Source organism: Hippopotamus amphibius, chromosome 6 (genome assembly GCF_030028045.1).
Source record: "Hippopotamus amphibius kiboko isolate mHipAmp2 chromosome 6, mHipAmp2.hap2, whole genome shotgun sequence".
Lineage (NCBI taxonomy): Eukaryota > Metazoa > Chordata > Mammalia > Artiodactyla > Hippopotamidae > Hippopotamus > Hippopotamus amphibius.
In genome coordinates this window covers 139,623,996-139,644,432 of record NC_080191.1, presented here as the reverse complement: position 1 = coordinate 139,644,432, position 20,437 = coordinate 139,623,996, and the positions used below count along the sequence as shown (strand labels likewise).

The following is a 20,437-nucleotide window of genomic DNA, read 5'->3' as shown; positions in this document are numbered from 1 at the left end:
ACCCCAGTTACAATACCTGAATAGGGTATATAGAAGTCTTGGTTCATTTCCAAACCTTATTGCTAGTTCAGCTGAGCAAAGTTTCTCCAAGTTGAATTGAAATTAATTTTTTATAATTTTTAAAATAGAATCATTCAACAAGAGTGGTCTAATTTGATAAAACTATCAATAGAACTTCAATTATGTGGAAATCTTGATAATGAAAGCATATATTTTACTGAAATTAAGTTTTAAAAATAACATCTATAGGATAGGCATATAGTAATTCATAAGTTAAACTCTTTCTGTACTCATCCAAATATCACCTACCCATTAACAGAACACCCAGACACACCCAATGGTAACTCAGTCACCTGTGATGTTTTGTATACTGTTGGTCATATAAAAATCATTTTTGTTTTTTACTTTTTCAACCTAAGAGTATACATTAAAGTAGGAGGATAGAACATATTTTAAATAACTGTTAGATTGACTCCTAAAATTTAAATATTTAGATATTTATTATATTGGATCCCATTTGTATTTTAGCCCTGAACCCCTTGTATCTTAGTGAAATCCAGTTTGGAGATTATTGCAATAAAAAGTGCAGGCAATAAATGGTGGTGGTCTGATCAGGGTGATGGCAATGGAGATGTGAGAAGTCGTCAAATTCTGAATACTTTCTGAAGGAAGAACCAAACGGGTTTCCTGACAGACTGGATTTAAGTGTGAAAAGGAAAAATCAAACAACGCAAGATTTTTGGCCTGAGCAACTCCAGAAAAAGTTGTTATTATGTGAGTTAGGGCAGGATGTCAGAGAAACAGCTAGGGGAGACTTTCAGAAGCTTGTTTTGTCATATTAAGCCTGAGATGTAGTTTAACTCTCAGCAGTTTAACACTCTGGGCAGGCATTCAGGCGAGAGGTCCGGATATGCAACAGTCATAGGGTAAGAGCAGGGTAGGGGTTGCATTCAAATCTTTGGGATGAACGAGATCTATTCTTTTTGTGTGCGTGTGCTTTTAATAAGATGGGAGACATGGTATAGTTGAAAAAAGGGGAAATTGTTGTGCCACTTCTCCACCCTTGTAGCAGAGAGTGGCATAAAGAACCTGGAAGCCACTTCTCAAAACCATCCCAAAGGCTAAGAACTTAGTTTAGATGTCCTGGGGAAACGTTCATAACTAGCCACCAATCCTGGATCCTAACCGTAAACTCTTCACTTCAGACTTCCTATAAAATGTTTGCCACAAACACACGCATAAGACACTGCTGGGTATCATAAATCCTCCATGTAAATTGTTCCTCCCCTACTGGTCCTCTGCCCAGCTGCCTTTTATATCACATTCTTTAATATGCTTTCTCTTCCATCTTCCTAGGTTAGTTGGCTCTCAGCCTTCCCAAATCCCTCCCACCCAATGATGGAAAAGGCATAAATTACATATACATATATCTATAAGAACATACAGAGGGAAAAACTCTAAGTTCCTGGAATCTCTTCACTATTCCATCCTCAAATTGGAAAAGAAAATTCTAAATGCGAACATAACTATTTTAACCATTTGTGAATTCTTACTCTCCCTCTGACAAACACAAGCAAAGCCACAATTAAAGCATATTACAATCTAAATAAAGAAGAATTGCTGAAGGAAGGGTGAAGTGTTAAGAGTAAACTTTACCCCAACCTGCGGGGTAATCTCCAGATGAGAAACTAATGCAACATTTCCAAAATTGTCATCTTATAGAACGCTGTTCCATGGGATGTTGCTTGATGAGTTCTATACTCAAAATAAACATAGGATCAGTGGATGAAACAAAATTAAACAAATTTCTTTTCTGTAGGAATGTCAGGGACTACACTAACACACTTTACGAATCTTTAAAAGAGAGATAGAATATAGCATTTCCAACAGTTGTTTGACATAGAACCCACTCTTTGCAGTAGCTCATAATAACAACTTCCAGTAATGCTTTTCCTCTGAACACAGTTTGGGAAACACTATTCTGATATATATATGCATGTATATGAAAATCAAAACTGAATTATGTTCTTTCAGAGTTTGTTTATCTGGTAGAGCAAGGCCAGAAATGTCCCCACCACCCACTCCCTGATTTGACTCACCAAGATTTGCAAATCTGCATAACTATATGCCTTCATTAAATCAAATTCAATTTAGAGTCAATAAATTCACTTCTTAAGAAACGAGGTTGCTGAGTTATTATACATTCACAGCTTTTAATATTCACATTGCAAGTCAATTCCCAAATACCCTCCTGTCCCAGCACTGTTATCACTGAATAACCAGAATTAATTATTTTAGAGATGTTGATAATGAAACCAAAGAATTCATCCAAATTTCTTCCACAAAGAAAGCATTGAAATTTTAGATCCATAATGATTTAATTTTACTCTGGAATATTTGGGAGACATTCAGTTCTTCTAACCACCGTAATTAGATGAATGGCTGGATCTTTACTATGAGGAAGCACTATCTTTATCAACTTTCTTTTTACCTTTTACTCAACACACAAGTCCGTATAATACAGGTTTTTTTATGAGCAAGCCCTTACACACTGATTAATTTTAAAGATACTTTAACTATTCTGTACTATTCTTTCTGCATAGTCTCCCTGAATTAAACTAACATGGGAATAGTTCCATTTTGTTGGAAGGCAATCCTCCCAACGGAATTAGAAACTTGTGAGAAATACCTGCCCGTCATATGCCAGCAGTTAGCCTCACATTACACAGAAAAGAATTACACACATTTTTATGAGATACAGAAAATATTTAGTAAGAATATATTTATTGCAAATTTCATTCATATTTTTGTATACAACTATTATCTAAAGGGCATGAGAAATGCCATTATAATGCTAAATGAAAAAAGCTAGCTACAAAATTAATAGACACATCCTCTCGAATACATATAAATATTTTTTAAAGTTGGTGTTTTAAAATAGGAATTATTGACTCTAGGTGATAAAATTTTTTCTTAATTTTTATGTATTTTTTTATAATCATGAAAAAAAAATGAAAGTTATTTTTTTCAGTAGCACTACTCAACGTTACCTGACTTATTCCACTAAACCCAAACTGCAATGCTGAAGACACAAGTTTATGGCGAAATGCCAGGGTTTTCCTCTGGGTACAAAAGGAACCCAGTAAAAATGCTGTCATCCTCAGCACTGACATACACCCCATTCCAATCTTTTGAAACTTCCAGCCAGACTTGGTCCCCTGCTCTTAATTTCAAGATGATGAGGAGAGAGGCCTGGTCTATTTCATGGCCATAGAGTGTTTCTCTGGACTTGAACTGCTTCTTATTCCGGGACACCAGGCTGATCTGAGAAGGTCGGCCCCTCACGGTGACGTGGTAGGAAAAAACGTACGCCCCAGGAATACTACAGTTGAATTTCCCGGTGACAGGGCTGTAATTCCCTTGGTCGTTATAGAGAACCTTGTCAAACTTGATAGGGGCGTTTGGAGGGGGGAAAGGCTTAGATAAGGCAGCACTGAAAGCCGACCGTGGGACTCTGGCCACCTCCCCCTTGGAGCCCTTTAGGCCCCGAGAGCCCTTCTTCCCAATAGACCCTCGGACCCCTTTGCTCCCGAGCTCACCCTTTGGCCCTACAGGTCCCGGGACACCAGAAGCACCCAACTCTCCCTTTTCTCCTTTAACTCCTGGTTTACCTTGGGCCCCAGGCAGGCCATCTGAGCCACTTTTCCCTTCCGTTCCAATATCTCCTTTGCTACCTTTTTCTCCTTTCATGCCCTCCTCACCTTTTTCTCCTTTCCACCCCCTCTCCCCAGAATCTCCACAGTAGCCCTTACCCCCCATCTCACCCTTCTCTCCCTTGACCCCAGGCACTCCTTTCAAGCCTGGTGCGCCCACAGCCCCTCGGTCTCCTTTATCTCCTTTCTCTCCTTTGGTACCATTGGCACATGTGTCCCCCTTGGAGCCTTTTTGTCCTTTCACTCCTGCCAGGCCAGTGTTTCCTCTGTCCCCCTTAGGACCAAGTTCCCCTGAAATGAAAAGTTAAAATAACGGTTAAGGCTCATATAGAATATGACCGGTACGCTATTATCACAAAATGAAACAAACTTCCAAACGGGTACTGGAAACCTGGCTCTTGCCTGAGCAATGGCCATGCAGAGGAGACCCTTACACTGATTCAAATCAAGCTACTCCCTCATAAGGGGAAGAGGGAATGCTACTGAGAAACGATAGCTTATGTTTAGATCTCATGTATCTAGTTTATTTGTTTGTTTGATTTTTAAGATGATAAGAGTATTAGAACCATAGTTGCCCACTGTGTTCCATTACACTTTGCATGCTAGCCCAACCCAGCTGTTCTCCTAAATCTCCACATTGTCCATCCAAACCCAAAATCTTAGAAGCAAAGAAACTGCAACCCAGAAAGGTTTAGGGATCCTTTTCCCAAGGACAGCTAGAGAGGTGCAGAGCTCAGATACTTCTACCGCCTCCAGACTCCTAGACTAGCGCTGCTGACACTCCAGCCAATCAGTACACTGAGTTATTAGAGATTATTAGTAATTCATATTTCCATTTTACTTCCCCGATAACTTTAAATACAAACAGGAAGAAAATTAAGGGCTATGCTGCACACGTGACTACACACAATAGATACTCTTTGTACCTGGTTCTCCAGGCTTTCCGGGGTATCCTGGAACTCCACTTGTTCCTTGGTCCCCACGTTCTCCCTTAAGTCCTAAAATGATACCAAGGTTAACTTTTTTCCAGCTATATTAACTCTGATATAACTAATGCCCATTTCACAACTATGTCACCTTCCAATTCTTCCTTTACCACTATGTGTAAAGGGAAAACAACAGGGAAAAAGAATTTATTGAGCATCATTAGGAATATTTTATTCCAACTGATGGCAAACCATCTGAAGGATATTTGGAGGTAGGGCCAGATCTCTTCAAACAGATTTCAGCTTTTGCCTCAGCATTCCTGTAGCTTTTCAAATCTCTTGTAAAACCCTTTGCCTTACATTATCTATGTCTGTGTTTGTGCTTATTCCATTATGAATTTTGAATGATAGTTTAAAAGTCCTCTTTTTTATATTCCCCACAATGCCTGAGAAATAGTGGCCTGCACTATATAAGCTGAAACACAGAGCAGAACACTCTGCAGTCAGCTCAACTATTCATGATAAAAACCCACACAGGAAAAAAATTGTCCTTGACATACATAGAGCACCAAGGAGAAGCTAGTTTTCATTTTGTTTGAAATATTTTTTTACTTACTCTTTGGACAAATTATAGAACTGTGAAAATTCATGTTTGAAAAAAAATTAAAATATCTGAGCTTTTAGATATTTGCCATATTATCACAAAATGGACTTTTACACTGGGCCTGGCCAAAGCCCCATCCTGTCACAGTGCAGCCACTCTAGATTTATTTTAATTGTAAGTAATAATAGCAAAAATAACAGTAATAATAATAGCTAACTCTCATTGAGCATTTACTTTGTACCAGGTAATGTTCCAAGCTCATAACATGAATTTTTTAATTTCAACCTTTTTCATTTAATATTAATTTTTATTCGATAGTAAAACAGACTCTCATATAACAGGGAGTCTCACATAACAGAGCATGTTTTATCAATTGGGACATCTTTCATTTACAAAAGTTGGTAGCGTCTCCCATCAAGAAAGGTAGAGCAGATATTTTTGTCACTACTTTTATCACAGAAGAAACTGAGGTATGAAAATGTTTAGAAATTTGCACAAACATGACTGTATATAATATTAGTTGGCATCAATGTGCCAGCCATATTATTTATGATATAAATAACATATCTTGTCTCACTTTTGCCAAGGGGGGAAAAACCCTAAGACAAATTAAAAGTCATGAGAAGAGACTCAGCCAAATTTCACAAGACTAGCTAGAGAAATCCCACCATAAGCCACTCAGCAGAGTTTTGTATGTAGCTAGCTCCTCAATCATCATTCCACATAAAATTTTAAATTTGGAAATTAACCCACAAGCCATCAGGAAAACATCTGTATGCCTTTGAAGAGAAAGAAACTACGAATGGAAGTGAAGGAATAGCTGTATTCCCAGTCCTTGTCAATATTCATATCCTGACCTTCACTGCACAGTTTTTCTGGTTCTCGAGTTCATTTAAAGAGTTTTACTGCGTATAATGAACTTACTCAATCAGATAATGATTATCCTAGGTGCAGTCATTCTACTCATTTATTTTTTAAACTTTCAGTCTTAGCCAAGAGACCAAGTTAAGTGAAAGTAAAAGGAAAGTGTAGTTGTCACTTTATAGAGACTGGCTAAATGAATTTCTACTTTTATCCTTTATCAAAGCATATTCTTAAGAACCTTATCTTATAATACTTCGCTGTTTTTTTCTTCTACTTCCAGAAGTCTAACTTCCAAAATGTATGACTCACTGGGGAAGTTCATCACTCATCTTTATTTCACAGGGCTTTCTGCTAACATAATTCAGCCACAAAAGGATTAAATGTTTCTGAGAATGAAAATCACATAACTGACAAGTGTGAAGTGGCTCTCTCTTACCTGAGCATCTTTTTTGAGTAATTACTTCACTGAATGTTCTACCAGAAATGAGTTAGGCAGTTCCTGAGCCATGTGGAGGGTGATGTATAGGTGATATTAGGTCTTTTGACAAGTGACACTGAGGCTAAAACATTTAACTTGATGGATAGAGAGTATTTCTACAGGCTGGTGGTGTTCCCTGAGGAATTTCTAAATGTCCCAGTGAATCTGTAACCTTCCCTCAGTACCTTGAAGCACTTATAGAACCAGGGATTTCCCAGAGCAGAACACCCTCTTTGCTGATACATCTGTGGAATTATAGAATTTCTGAGCTAGAAGAAATCTAGGAAAGCACACATAACGGCAAATCTTCTTTAAACAGAGTATAAATAAATATCTAGCCTAGTCCTCTCAATTTCCAGGTGTGGTAAAGTGACAGGTACAAGGTCACTGCAATTAGCTGATTTCTTCCATTTTAATTCAGTTCTCTTCCCACTGTCAACGCTGCCCCTAATTTGAGAGTGAGCCAGAGGCTATGTCATGTTCTCTTTCAGCTATCCATCTAAATGGAATATTCTAGAGGACTGCCTGCTCTCGTAAGTAGTATGAAATTAATTTGCATCATAAAGAAGAACTCAAACAGGAGTATATAGGAAAGAATGCTTCCCCAGATCTATGCCCTGTGGCTCCCAGTCACCAGGTCAGCCAGGTGGACTGTAAGAAACAGAAAAGATGTGGGGTTGGAGGGGGGCAGTATATTACCAGGCAAGATTAAAATTTCTCAGTTGGCTAGTTATAAAGTTAACATTTTTATATCAAATATAACTCACAATATGTTTTACCAAGTTTTTACATTTTCAAAAATTGTTCCACTTGCAAGAATCTGGTATTTACTTAGCAAGCTATTCTTCTTGAAAATGTTGCAGAACAGCTCTTGAGTTTTGACATGACATGAATATAATTACGTACCTTTTTCTCCTTTCTGGCCTTTTGGACCTTGGGGTCCAACAACTCCTGGTGGCCCTGGGATCCCCATATCACCAGCCTCTCCCTTAAAACCTGGAAATGAGATTTAAAAACCATCAGGGTAGGGAAATTCTCTTTTGAAATTCATTAGTTCACCAAAAAAGCAGTCATTTTATTGAGACCAGTGACTGTCAGTGTCCTAATAATAAAATCTGGGTGAGAATAAACTATTACAGAGTTCTAAGGACAATATTTTTGTCTGATTTGTAATTTTGTACTACCTGAATAGATAAATTGAGCCCATTAGTACTTGTCACTGAATTCATGGCAGTGATCAAATGATTCAGAGAAGCAGCACTATATCAAACAACAAGAACAAAATGATTATCTGACTCTTAACCTCATGTGGACCCCACTTGCAAATTGGAAGTAAAACCACAATACCTAGCACTTTTGGTTTCCCCGTTCCTTCACTTACATACTGATTCAGGAACCACTGCTGAGTCCTCCTGCACACCAAGCATCCTCCTAGGTGTCAGGAATCAGCCATCAACATTCCAACAGTCCCTCCCTCATGGAGCTGAGAGTCCATGAAAGATAAACATGAACAAATAACCACACAAATAAATAGAAATGGCCATACTGCTGGTAGTAATGTAAGGAAAAAAGGAAGTTTCTATTGCAGGTTGTGGTTAAAAAAAAAAACAAAAACAAAAAAACTACTTTGCGGAATCAGAGGAGACATCCAGGAAAAAATGGCATTAAGCTAAGACCCAATGAACAAATTAGAATTTTCCGAGACGGAAAAAAAAAAAGTTGAGTATTTCGGGAAAAACAAGAGTAGAAAAGACCATGGTGTTTTTTAGCAACTGAAAGAAGAGCACCGTGGGCGGAGCTAGTGATCAGGGTAAAGGAGGCTGAGGGGCAGACAAAGGGCGGGTGGTGCAGAGCTCAGACCTGACTGATATCCTCCCTCATCCCAGCAGTCCAGGTCCCTTTCACTTACCTGGGCCACACAGAGACCCGAGTCTAGGACAATTATCCTTCCTGCAACCCCAGCCCTGTTTAAGCATAGAAATTATGTTGCAATCCCTGAGTGGAATAATTGATGGCCAAGGTCTTTGAAAGTTAGCCATATAGATAAGTGTACTCAATTCAATTGTAATCTTTCATCTTAATTATTATAATTAAGGTTGATGGAATGAAGAAAATTATATTCAATCTGTTGAATTTCCTCTTTGAAAGAACACTGTATTTGTCTAGATGAAAAACTTTAATAAATTGCTTGTGATGGAGGTTAAGGCTAAAGGCAAGCTTAAGAAGCCAAAGTGGTGGTTAAGCTCCTTTGTCTAGAAAAGGAGAAAGAGCAGAGAAAAAAGGAATGGAGAACAAATGAGCAGAGGAGGCGGAAGCAAGCCCAATGGTCAATTACAATTCATTGTGCAATGTCCCCCCTTCCTCACAACCCCCAAATGCCCAACGTGGTTATGAGGAAATGATAAAGGGCAGTATCCAGGTTGGCACAGGGAGCACACAGCAACTGCCTGCGAGGGCACAGGGGCAGGGGGGCTGCCCCTTCCATTTAGGCGAGATGTACCTCTTGGTTAGTTTAGTGTACATACCGGAAGGCTGGACCTCATGGGAGAGCTGGGGCTGGAAGGTGCACAAACTGAGTTTGACTTCAGGTTCTATACTCTCGGGTGCTATAACCTCCAGAATTACCTGAAACTCTCTGAAACGTGATTAAACCATCCACTGAAAGGTAATAATCTTTTAAACATTTTCTACAAAGATAAGAAACAACATAAAGTTGCTTAGCACACAGTAGGTAGCTATTATTATAACTGAACTAATGAGAGAAGCTGGAGATAAGATTTCAGATGAAATTTTACCTTTGTGAGCTATTAGATATAGCTGTACACATCAAAACACTTTCATTCAGGAACTCTATAAAATTAGGCTTATAACTTTTAAAGTTTGCATTTATTATCAATATTACAGTAGTTAATACAAATGTGATGTATGTAATGTGTGTGTGCATTCATGTGACCAAGAACTAACAGATAAAGAAGAAAAATTTAAATAGTTGGGTTTGAGCAGGTTTATTTTCATTTTCAAGTTTGTTTACTGTTGCTCTTATACCAGATTTCCAATTTAGTACAATGTTTTTGACAAATGTATGGTTATCAAAGGGAAAAGGGGGCAGGGGAAGGAAAATCAGGAGTTTGGGATTAGCAGATACAAACTATTATATATAAAGTAGATAAACAACAAAGTCCTACTGTATAGCACAGGGAACTATATTCAATATCCTGTAATAAACCATAAGTGGAAAAGAATATGAAAAAGAATATGTATATGTACGTATAACTGAATCACTTTGTTGTACACCAGAAACTAACACAACGTTGTAAATCAACTATACTTTAATTAAACAAATAAATAATGAAATAAAATAAAACAATGTTTTTGAAACACTGATAAAGCTAGAACAAATATCTATGAATCTCAAAAACAGGATCCTATCAGGTTGAGAGTATTTCACAAGATAGGAAAAGACCTCTACTATAGCTAACTGGAAACAAACAATTTATTAAGCACTTATTCTATTCCAGGCACTGAGACCTTATACGCATGATCTCATTCAGTTCTCTTGACAACTCCATGAAGCTGGTATTATTCTCACCCAATTTTACTATTTTGGAAACTGATACTTGGAGAGGTAGTGAAGCTTCCCCAAGGTAGGACCATGATAGGCTTGACGTTCTGCACTCTCAAGCACTCTGTTCTATGGCAGAACTAGTCAGACTAAGATATATGCATGCCCTAGGCAGTCTAATAACTTTGCACACCTTCAAAATACTTGTGTATTTAGAGGAGAAGCTGAGCTCTGCAAACAGCGCAGCTAAATCTACCACTGGGTAAGACAAAAGCCCTGATGCTACAGCCTTAGAAGACAGTTGAGCAACCAGCTGTGTTTACATGACCTCCTCCCACTCCCCTATAGCATCTTGCCAGCCAGACATGATACTTAGAGAAACCCTGGCCAATATAATTTTCTCCACCTCATTAGATCTCCAGTAATGTTTTGGCAACCATGAAATCTTGGTGCCGCAGACTCCTGCCCAGCTCCTTTTCCCTTCAATTCCACCTCCGCATAAATACTGATCATATTTCCCAAAAAAGTTTCTGCAATGGGATGAAATGAATGAAAAGCTTAATGAAGATGCAGAATTCCTGATTTTATAACTTTAAATTCTTCAGGCAAGACACAACAAATATTTATACGTAATTCTTTCACGGAATAGTGGATTTGAAATTGACATTCTGATCTCAATTTTACCTTGAATTCTCTGCTGTAGGACATATGAAAGCTGAAATGTATTACAATAAAAGTGAGAGTATATTCATACTGGATACATTAAAGACATCTGAAATTTTGAAATATTTAACCATGACGTTCAATAGAGAAAATTGCTGGGCAAGGAGATGGTGTTGCCTCTGAATTTCAATGAGAAGCGAGCTGAATCCTACCTTTATTCTCCACCCCACAGACATTCCATTTCTAATCCTAACTACAAATAGCACTCCAAAGATCCATCAGTCAGTACACATTCTCACCAGACCACAGAATTTTCATTTACCCTTTTTATATCAACCATTAATGAAAAGATTGCGTAACAGGAAGGACTAGACACCAGTGCTAGTGTTGGTAGGCCAGTCTCTGCTCTAACCAGCACCATCTGGTAGAACTTTCTGCAGTAATGGTAATTCTCTGTATCTGTGCTGCCCAATATGGTAGCCATTGGCCACACATGGCTACTGAGGTCTTGAAATGGGGCCAGTGTAAGGAATTGAATTTTTCTTTTTTTTTCTTTTAGGAACTGCATTTTTAATCTCATTTAATTTTAATATTATAGCCGCTCATGTGGCTCTGGCTACAACATTGGGCAACAGAACCCATTGCGTTTGTCACAATGTTACACCAAGGCTTGTCCCATTCACATGACGATGAAGAATCCCTCGGGGCAATTCCACCGCCAATCCACCACCTCTCAACTCTAAGGATGTACAAGCGAGAAATATAGAGCCTCGTATATTTTCAAATACCTGGCTTTCCACTCTCTCCAGGTTCTCCTTTTTGCCTTGGTCCAGATGAACAACAATCACAGCAATTCAAAAAGAAATCAGCTGTGTCAAGAGTGAGGTTTTCACGGGGGAAGAAAGCGGCAGCACCAAAGGCAGAATTGAGAGATGAGGGGTCAGGGGTTGGTTGTGCCATTTCAGCCGCTTCTGTGAAGGGGGTTTCTTCTTCTTCCAGAGGTTGGCCACTGGACGGCTTTGGACCCTTTGGCATCTCTTTTTCCTCAGATTTCTTTGTGAATTTGGTATATGGTGTGGTCTTTGCTGTTGTGTCCATACCAGCAATAGCCAAAATAATTAAAATGGCACAAAGCCAAGAAAACATCCACATATTTGAGGCTGGAAGGAAGATATAATGGAAATATATATACATATTACATGAGAACCAAGTGAAAAGACTAAGTGATATAGATATATACTTATATGAGAGGACTATATACGCATATATGAACAATAAGAATGAGCGGTATGCATAATACTAAATGATTTTTACATATTTTATATGTAAATGTATGCTTGAATCACAACAGAATATTTCACTTACTTAAGTATTTATTGTAAGGAATATTTTGCTTTAATTTTCCTTTCTGGTTATTTTCATAGTGTTACACGTGCTAAAATATTGTTCTCAAATTATCTTGCCAAATAGCAAACATGACCTGTAATAAATGCAACACAACTTAATAGCACATATACCCCATGGAAAACAAATATGTATAAAATTGTGACTGACCTCACTCAGATTTATAGGAATCAAATACATTTGTGTTAGAGGGATATGAAAAATATTGAGCTGAATAGTTTATTTCAGCAAACTCAATTATTTAAAGAAAAAAATACTGGTAAAAGAGTCTTTAAATCTACTCAGGATAATGGCCTTGCTGTGAGAGTAATCTTTTAGAATCTGTTATAATAACTGGAGAGAGGCTAAAAAATCATAAATTTAAATATGTGCTATGTCTTGAGAGTCTTCACATGTCATTTAACTCTCCAATTCTTTGCTTTATAATTTGAGGGTTTTTTCTGAAAACTCACATTTATCTTTGTATTATTTTAATGGACCAAATAGTGGTTATTCTTATTAAGGCTTTTATCACTGTTCAAAGGGATATAACGTTCCTGATGAAATGAAATTTTGGTAGTTCATAGAATTCCATTCCCCAGCAACTCCCAGCAGTGCAGTGGCTGCTAACAGATAGCCAGGGTGAGAATGCATGATTTCTGATTAGAAAAGGAAGGAGTGATTAGGATAAATAGTAAGAGAGTAAAGAGAATAGAAATAAGAATAGTAATAACACCCACTATTTATAGAATCCCTACAAAGAGTAGGTGCCTCACGTTCATCAATCCAATCTGTTCTCAAAACAGCTCTGCCAGGTAGATGACACTCTCACTCACCTTCACAGATGACGAAACAGGCACCAAGTGGTTATGTACCTTGTTCAAGATCACATAACCCTCAAGTTATTAATTCAGAGCTTAAATCCAGGTCTGTTTAATATCAAAGCCTCAACCCTTTCCCACAAATTATGTGACATTTATAAGGATGAGATTAAAGAACAATAAATCCAAGGGTAGGATCAGTGAAAGAGCTCTGGAGGAGACAGATATAAATCAAAGCAGATGAGAAGGGACAAAAGATGCTGCGTTTCCAAAATCCTATAAAGATCCAAAAATGCCAGCCTTCCTTCAAGCTGCCTTTGCTATCATATTCATCCATTCAACCAATATTAACTGAATATCGATAGTGTTGCAAGCACTGAGAAAGTACATGTGGTGACATATAATAATATAGAATAAGCCATGACCTCTGCCCTCAGGGAGCTGACAGTCTAGTAGGAAAAATGAGAGACAACAAAAGGAAAGAGGGAAGTGTGAAGAGCAGATGATTATAATGCTTCGCTCCAAATACAGATCCCGTACCCCACTCCCCCACCCCTACAAGACTGAGCACATACACGAGGTTACTGGGCATCAGTCAGCTCAGTCCAGCCCCAGCCAACACCAGACAACAAAAACATTCTGTTTAGATATAAAACAATTCAACTTTCATTAGTTCATACAATTGCATTCAATGAAACATTCATTTGTTCAACAAACATTTAAGCATCTAAGAAGTGTCAGGTCTTGTGCTGGGTCATACAATATAAAGGCAAATAAAATGGAGCCCCATCCCTAAGGATCTTGTCTGCAGTAAACATCCAAATATGGCACACATCCAAAGTGCAAAGTGTGCAATGTGAAATACTAGAAACTTAATTTTCTCACCACTCTGCTATAAAAATAATTCGAGTTTGCAGAATGCTGAGTATTAATGCGCTAAGACATTGTTTATGTTCTCTTAAATAAATGAGGTTGTATGGGGAAATAACCAGGTTTTTTTTTTCTTACTAAAACATATCTGTATTATTCTTCTAGGCATTCAAAGTATTTTTGATCCTGAAAACATGTGATAGCCCCTTGGTAAACTGGTCCTGAGGTGGCGAATAAAAGATAGTTATTGGGATGGGGAAGAGAAAAGAACTAACATTGAGATTGTGACAGTCATTTTCTAAGCACTTTATAATTATTATTACAATTACATCACACATGAACCATGCAAGGTAAGATTTACTATGACCACATAATGGATGATAAAACTGAGGCATGGAGAGGTTAAGTAGCCTGCCTGAGATCACAGTATTAGTAAGCAGAGGAGCTGGGATTAAAACCCAAATCCATTTGACTCCAAAGTCAGCCCACTCCCCACTGTGCCATTCTGCCTGGGGACTGATGAGTTATCAGAGATGCTGCAGAACAGAGTTGGGCCCTTCAAGGAGCTCATCCCGAGGCCCTTCAGTAGAAGAAAGTGGTTTCCCCCAAAAGGAAATGGGAAACTGTTGGGAGACATGAGGAAGAGGAGAAACGAGAAGCCTGGTTCTGACCATGGAACCACATTCATGTGGGGCAAAGTTACAGAGGGGATCACAGCCCATCCAACAAGAAGCTAAAGGACCACAGAAAGGAATGAGCAGAACTAACCAATATTAGGAAGGTGGCTCGGTGTCCCTATTGGAGGGTGTGAATTGTCCCCATAAATGTCTTCTTTGCATTGTGGCTTCCTGCTTCCCAATTTAAATACAGATATTAAAGGATAATGTAGTCAGTACTTTAAGACTATGGTGAAGCCCCCCAAGAATCTGGAAATGAAGAACAGAGGAAGCCCTTTGAAAAACAGTAGAACAAGTGTTGACAGCAACCTGACTGATTTGCATAGATATTTCTTTTATTTGGAATTTTTTCATGTTTGTGTAAATACATAAAAACTTAGCCAAACAAAACCTCCACAATGAGTCAAGCAAGTAAAGGCTTCTGACCAAATTTTAAGTCACTAAAACAATAAGACATGACTGAAATGCTAGGTCTGAAGTTTAACACAGGTATAAATCTTAATAGAGGGGTTAGAAGTAAAGATGTAAAAGGAGATTGAGGTCCCCAATCAACTTAAATATAGTAAAAGCCCCTTCACTCCTCTTGAAGGTTGCCTGCACTGTAAGCATTTCAAGAGCAGAAGGTTAGGTCCCTTCCTGTTTCTGTGTCCCCAGTACCTAGCACAATATGCATCCCGTGAATGTCTGCCAACCTGAAATGAAGTAAAAAGAGTAGATAGCGTTATTGTCTCCAATTTTCCTCCCTTCCCTGTACGCACACTCGTTAATGTATGGATTTTGCACTGTCTCCCATAACAGAAATGAGGTCTATACTCCACCCCCTTGACTTTGAGTTCAGCCATGTGACTTCGGCCTGTAGAATGAGGTGGAAGTAACAGGGTACCACTTCCAAGCCTAGGTCCCAAGAGCCCTTATATGTTTCTACTTGCTCTCTTGGCTACTGCCATGAGATGCTTATGTAGGGCCTTGCTTGTCAGCTTGCTTGTCACAGAAGGAGGATGAGAGACACATGGAGCAGAGCTGCTACAGGTAAGCTGCCCCAGCCCAAAACAATCTAGATGAAAGTCCCCACTTGATCCACAGACACATGAATGAGCCCAGGTGCGACCAGTTGAGACCAATCTAGATCAGACAACCCTCACCAATCCCACAGACATGCTCCAGTCATCTATTGCTATGTAACAAAATATATCAAACTCAGTGACTTAAAATAACCATTTTGCCATAGCTCATAATGTCACAGGTCAGGAATTTGGGCCTGGGTTATTTAGGTTGACTCTTCTGCTCCGAGAGACATCAACTAAGGTCGCTCAGCAGTACTCAACTGGTGCATGGGCTAGTCTGGAGAGGCTTCACTGCAAATCCAGTGCCTTGATAAAAGTGGAAAAGGGCTGAGTCCACCAATCACAATAGACTCCCTGGCATGCTAGTCTCAAGATTGTCAAATTTCTTCCATCAAACCTCAGGGTTCCCAAAGAGAGTGTTCCAAGAACATGGAAGCTGCCAGTCTACTTAGGCTGTACCTGAGAAGTGGCACAACAACACTTTTATTGAATTCTATCAGTTACAGCAGTCACAGAGGCCAGCCAGACTCCAAGGGAAGGGGCATAGACCCCACCTCTCAATGGAAGAGAGCCAAATAACCTTCGACCATCTTGAATCCACCACAGACACTCAAACTATAGTGTATAAGCCATGGAATGAGTTTGGGAAAGATTAGGTAGCAAAAGTTATCAGCAATATCTCCAGCCTCTAGCCTAACACTATATTTGCTACCATTGAGACAAAAATGACCAAGCAGCCTCCAGGCAGCACCATCTTACCTTTTCTCAGCAGCAGGCATCTTATGGGCTCCTCCCCCTTGTCAATCAGCCCCCATAATCCTGGACATTGCCCCCATTGAAAGTTCTGAAGCAGAACCTGGGCCACCCCTTGTTCAGATGCTATTATAAAGGATCTTGAAGATTCTTCAACCTTGAGTGTCCCGTCTAACCTTGAGATTCTATGATGTGGTTTTAAAACAGCAGACATTTTATAAATATATGAAAATGAGTTCATACCATAAAATTGCATCCTAAATGAAACAGACATTACATTTCTTCTAATGGTGTACACTTTCTTCTCTCTCATTAAGTTAGTGCCCATGCTTGGAAGATGTTCTTTACAGATTTATTAGTTCTTTTCCCAAAATAAATGAGGTATTTACACCAACTTAATAATGTATATTTGTAAGATGACTAGAAAATTTTATGTTGAGGCTAGGGCAATGGATTCTAAATAAATTTAATAACTGACTAGCAAGTAATATAGTGTAAGGACTAAAAGCCATTGGCTTTGTAGACAGTGAGTCCTGAGTACAAGATTCAGCTCTTCTATTTATGAGTTGCTTGATTGGGAGCAAGTTACTATACCTCTCAAAGTCTTAGTTCTTTATTTTTTAAATGGAGATAATAATAGTAGAGACATCTTTTACGGTGTGAAACAATGATATAATTCATGAAAAGCTCTTAACACAGTGTCCTTAGTTGTTACTGTTGGCTATTATTTTCAGTGAGGATTAGAGCTAATGAAGTTAACTAGCCAGAAATAGTATTTTAAAGCAGTGACAAGTATTTCCTATTCTCATATTGTGCCAGATTGGCATTTGGCCTCATTTCCATCCCTTTTTATGCTCTCCCCTTTATCTCAGAAACTCAAAGCCTAAGAATCTCTTGCCATTAGGGCTCCAGTTTAGTTTCTGCCAGTGAGAAAGAGCTGCATGGGATGTGGAAGACAGAAAGGAAGTAGAAGCCATTATACTTCTGCCAGCAGCAGCTACTGACTGCATGGACTTTGGCAGAATCGAAGTTTTGCAGTGTTCTCTGGTACAACATGATTTCCTGCCTTGGTTGTATAGGTGGCTGTGACCATCACTAGCAAAGTCCTGATTTGCTGAAGGCGGGTGACAAACCTGAGAGCTAGTGGCAACCCTTCCTACCCTGTGCTCCTTCTCCTCCAATGACCTCATGAACATCTAATTAACCTGTATCAAATCCCTTTCTGCCTGACACACCTATAGTGGTCCCAGACTAAATCCTGCTATATTCTTCTTCTTCCCCATTTACTTTTACTTCCACTTCTCTTATTATAAACTCCTAGCCTGCCTGCCTTTGCCTGTCTTATGTCCAATCCTACATTCTCTTTTTTTCTTAACCCAATTACTCCTCATCCATCCATAACATCTTATTCTCTTAGAAACTAGCTGGATCCATTTATACCAAAAAAATTTTGTCGAAAGATCTTCCCACAATGTTCTGAGCCTGCAAATACATCATCCATACCAATGATGTATCCCAGTTGCATTCTTGAATGCTGATTCCAATATAATTATAAAGACTTTTGAAATCATTTTAGGAATATGGATAGGTTGTTGGGCTGTAACAGTGATGGCCTTTTTTGATCTTATGTAGAGCATTCTTCCCCTCTGACACTTGTATTGTTATATAATATTATAAGATGGACTTTTATATATATAGCATTCCTTTCCTATGTGAACAATTACTTTTACTGTTTACATAGGAATGAAATGTTCTCACAACATTTCATTGTGACCAATATTCCATGCTGTGTTCCTTCTCATACCCTTGTTTCACATTCATTCATTCTTTCGTTTAGTCAACAAACATTTATTAAACACCTATTCTGTGTAGATATTATATGCAGGAGTCATAGAACAAAATATCTGCTCTCATAGAATTCACATTCCAATGGGAGTAATAAACATCTGATGGTACAAAAAAAAATCCATATTTCAGACTGTAAGAAGTGCTAAGGAAGAAATAAACAGGGGTATTTGATAAAGAGTGACAAGGAAAGATTGTTTCAGACAGGTGGCTAGAGAAAGCCTACCTAAGAAAGTGATACTTAAGATAAGAAGGTCTGAGGAAGGAGCATTGATGAATCAGAGCAGCCAATCTCAGGAAAAGCAAGAAGAGCTTTCCAAGCAGCAGGAACCAGGTGTGTGCTTGGTACAGGAGGCCTGAGTATACAGAGTGAGAGAGAGAGACTAGCATAGTCACCGGGGATGCACTTTGTAGGGTGCTGTAGACCATCATTAGGATTTGGGGTTTCTTCTACTAGCAAGAAGTCACTGAAAGTTAAAGCAGTGAAGAGACCCTGGCTGCCGTGTGGAGGGTGGTTGCAAGTAGGTCAAAACAATAAGCAGTAAAAGCACATGGGAGCTGCTGCAGTCCAGGCAATAAGAGATGAGGGTGGCTTATAACAGTTTGTTGACATTAATTCACAACTAAAAGGTCAACCCATTCTGGGAAACAAGTGTTACTTTAAATTCTATCTGAAAAGTGCATCTTTCCCCAGTATTCATTGCAGCACTGTTTACAACAGACCAGACATGGAAGCAACCTAAATGTCCATCAACAGAGAAATGGATAAAGAAGATGTAGTACATATATACAATGGAATATTACTCAGCCATAAAAAGGAATGAAATAATGCTATTTGCAGCCACATGAATGGACCTAGAGATTATCATACTAAGTGAAGTAAGTCAGACAAAGACAAATATATGATATCACTTATATGTGGAATCCCAGAAAAAGTGATACAGAGGAACTTATTTACAAAACAGAAACAGACTCACAGACATAGAAAACAAACTTATGGTTACCAAAGGGGAAACGTGGGGGAAAGGGATAAATTAAGAGGTTGGGAATAAGGGATACATACCTTAAAAGGTAATCAGCAAGAACCTACTATAACACAGGGAACTATACTCAATACTCTGTGATAACCTATATGGGAGAAGAAGGTTCTGAGGAAAAGAGGAAGTGTTATGAGAAGCCTGAACCCCAGTCAAGAAATGGGATGATTTCAGGGCTTATTCTCAGGATGTCGGCAGCCTCCTGTGACCCGCCCGCTTAAACAAGTAACCAAAAGTGGAGTTGAGAGTCAGGAGCCACAGCCAAGAGGGATCAGTAACATCACTCATTTCAGGCATGTGTACCCCAAGGAAGAAAGTCCCACGACAGAGCATATTACATAAGGACATCAGGAAAAGGAAAACAGGGAGGGCCAGTTGCTGCCACTACTTCCTTCTCCTTCCCTGAGAGCCACATCCATCAAAGAGTCTCCTCTTTACCTTTTTAAAGTTCCTGTTGTTGAGCTCTCAATGCTATGCACCCACAAGGGTGAATTAGGGAGAATTTCTGAGGAGCTGTTTTCTCCTGCCCGGATGCTTCCAGCAAACTCTGAGTTTCAGTTCGCAATAAAAGGCCATCAAAAGGAACGAAGAGAAACTTTGCAACTGCAGATTCCTATTCCCCGCTTTATTTTTTAAGGGCAACTCCAGAGTGACTGTAATCAGCTCTCATAAGCCTTGCTCATCCTTTTGTGTTGAGCAACTCAACAAAAGCATCATAATTTCCATTATCCAGTGGGAGGCTATTTCTCCCAGAGTGTCAAAATAAGTGAATCCATTACAGTTTTAGTAAGCACATTGAAATAACATTACCTTCTACCAAGTTAAATGCTTCTTGTATTTAACAAGTATGCAATAAAATAAAAACATATTCTCAGCATTTTTCAGTTAGATAAAAGGGATTAGCTCTGGTTCAGAGTCTCACACCATTAAAAAAAATAAAAGTTCAGCAGCAAATGTGGATACTATTTTCCTTCTGTGCACACCACCACTTTCTCAGTTACTCCTGTTCTCCACCCACTCTGTGTTAAACCCAGAGAGTATGACAGGAAGCAGAATGTTCTAAGTGGCAGGTGAGGCCCATGGCACAGAATTGGGTGCCAAGAAGGAATCCCACTCGGGAGAGCTGGGAGCAACCAAGCTAAGGCAGGAAGAAATCATCATTCAGGTGACTAGCTGG

At 38.9% G+C, this 20,437-nt stretch overlaps 1 protein-coding gene across 1 annotated transcript; it reads right to left on the bottom strand.

Annotated features, from left to right (window-relative positions):
• Nucleotides 1-3,096: 3,096 nt before the first annotated feature.
• On the bottom strand, nt 3,097-11,970 carry OTOL1 (otolin 1). The gene is made up of 4 exons (XM_057739045.1): nt 11,599-11,970; nt 7,492-7,581; nt 4,640-4,711; nt 3,097-4,004 (listed from the first exon to the last, which is right to left on the bottom strand). The coding sequence occupies exons 1-4, from the start codon at nt 11,960-11,962 to the stop codon at nt 3,097-3,099; spliced, it is 1,434 nt and encodes a 477-aa protein (XP_057595028.1). The 5' UTR covers nt 11,963-11,970.
• Between the last annotated feature and the right edge of the window lie 8,467 nt (nt 11,971-20,437).

Bases quoted from the DNA above. Each gene is read 5' to 3' on its own strand.
- OTOL1 (XM_057739045.1), bottom strand. From the start codon at position 11,962: ATGTGGATGTTTTCTTGGCTTTGTGCCATTTTAATTATTTTGGCTATT. The intron at 7,582-11,598 runs GTATTTGAAAAT...TCTCATTTCCAG, and splicing joins TGGAGAGAGTGGAAAGCCAG to GTTTTAAGGGAGAGGCTGGT. The intron at 4,712-7,491 runs GTACGTAATTAT...GTATCATTTTAG, and splicing joins AGGCCAGAAAGGAGAAAAAG to GACTTAAGGGAGAACGTGGG.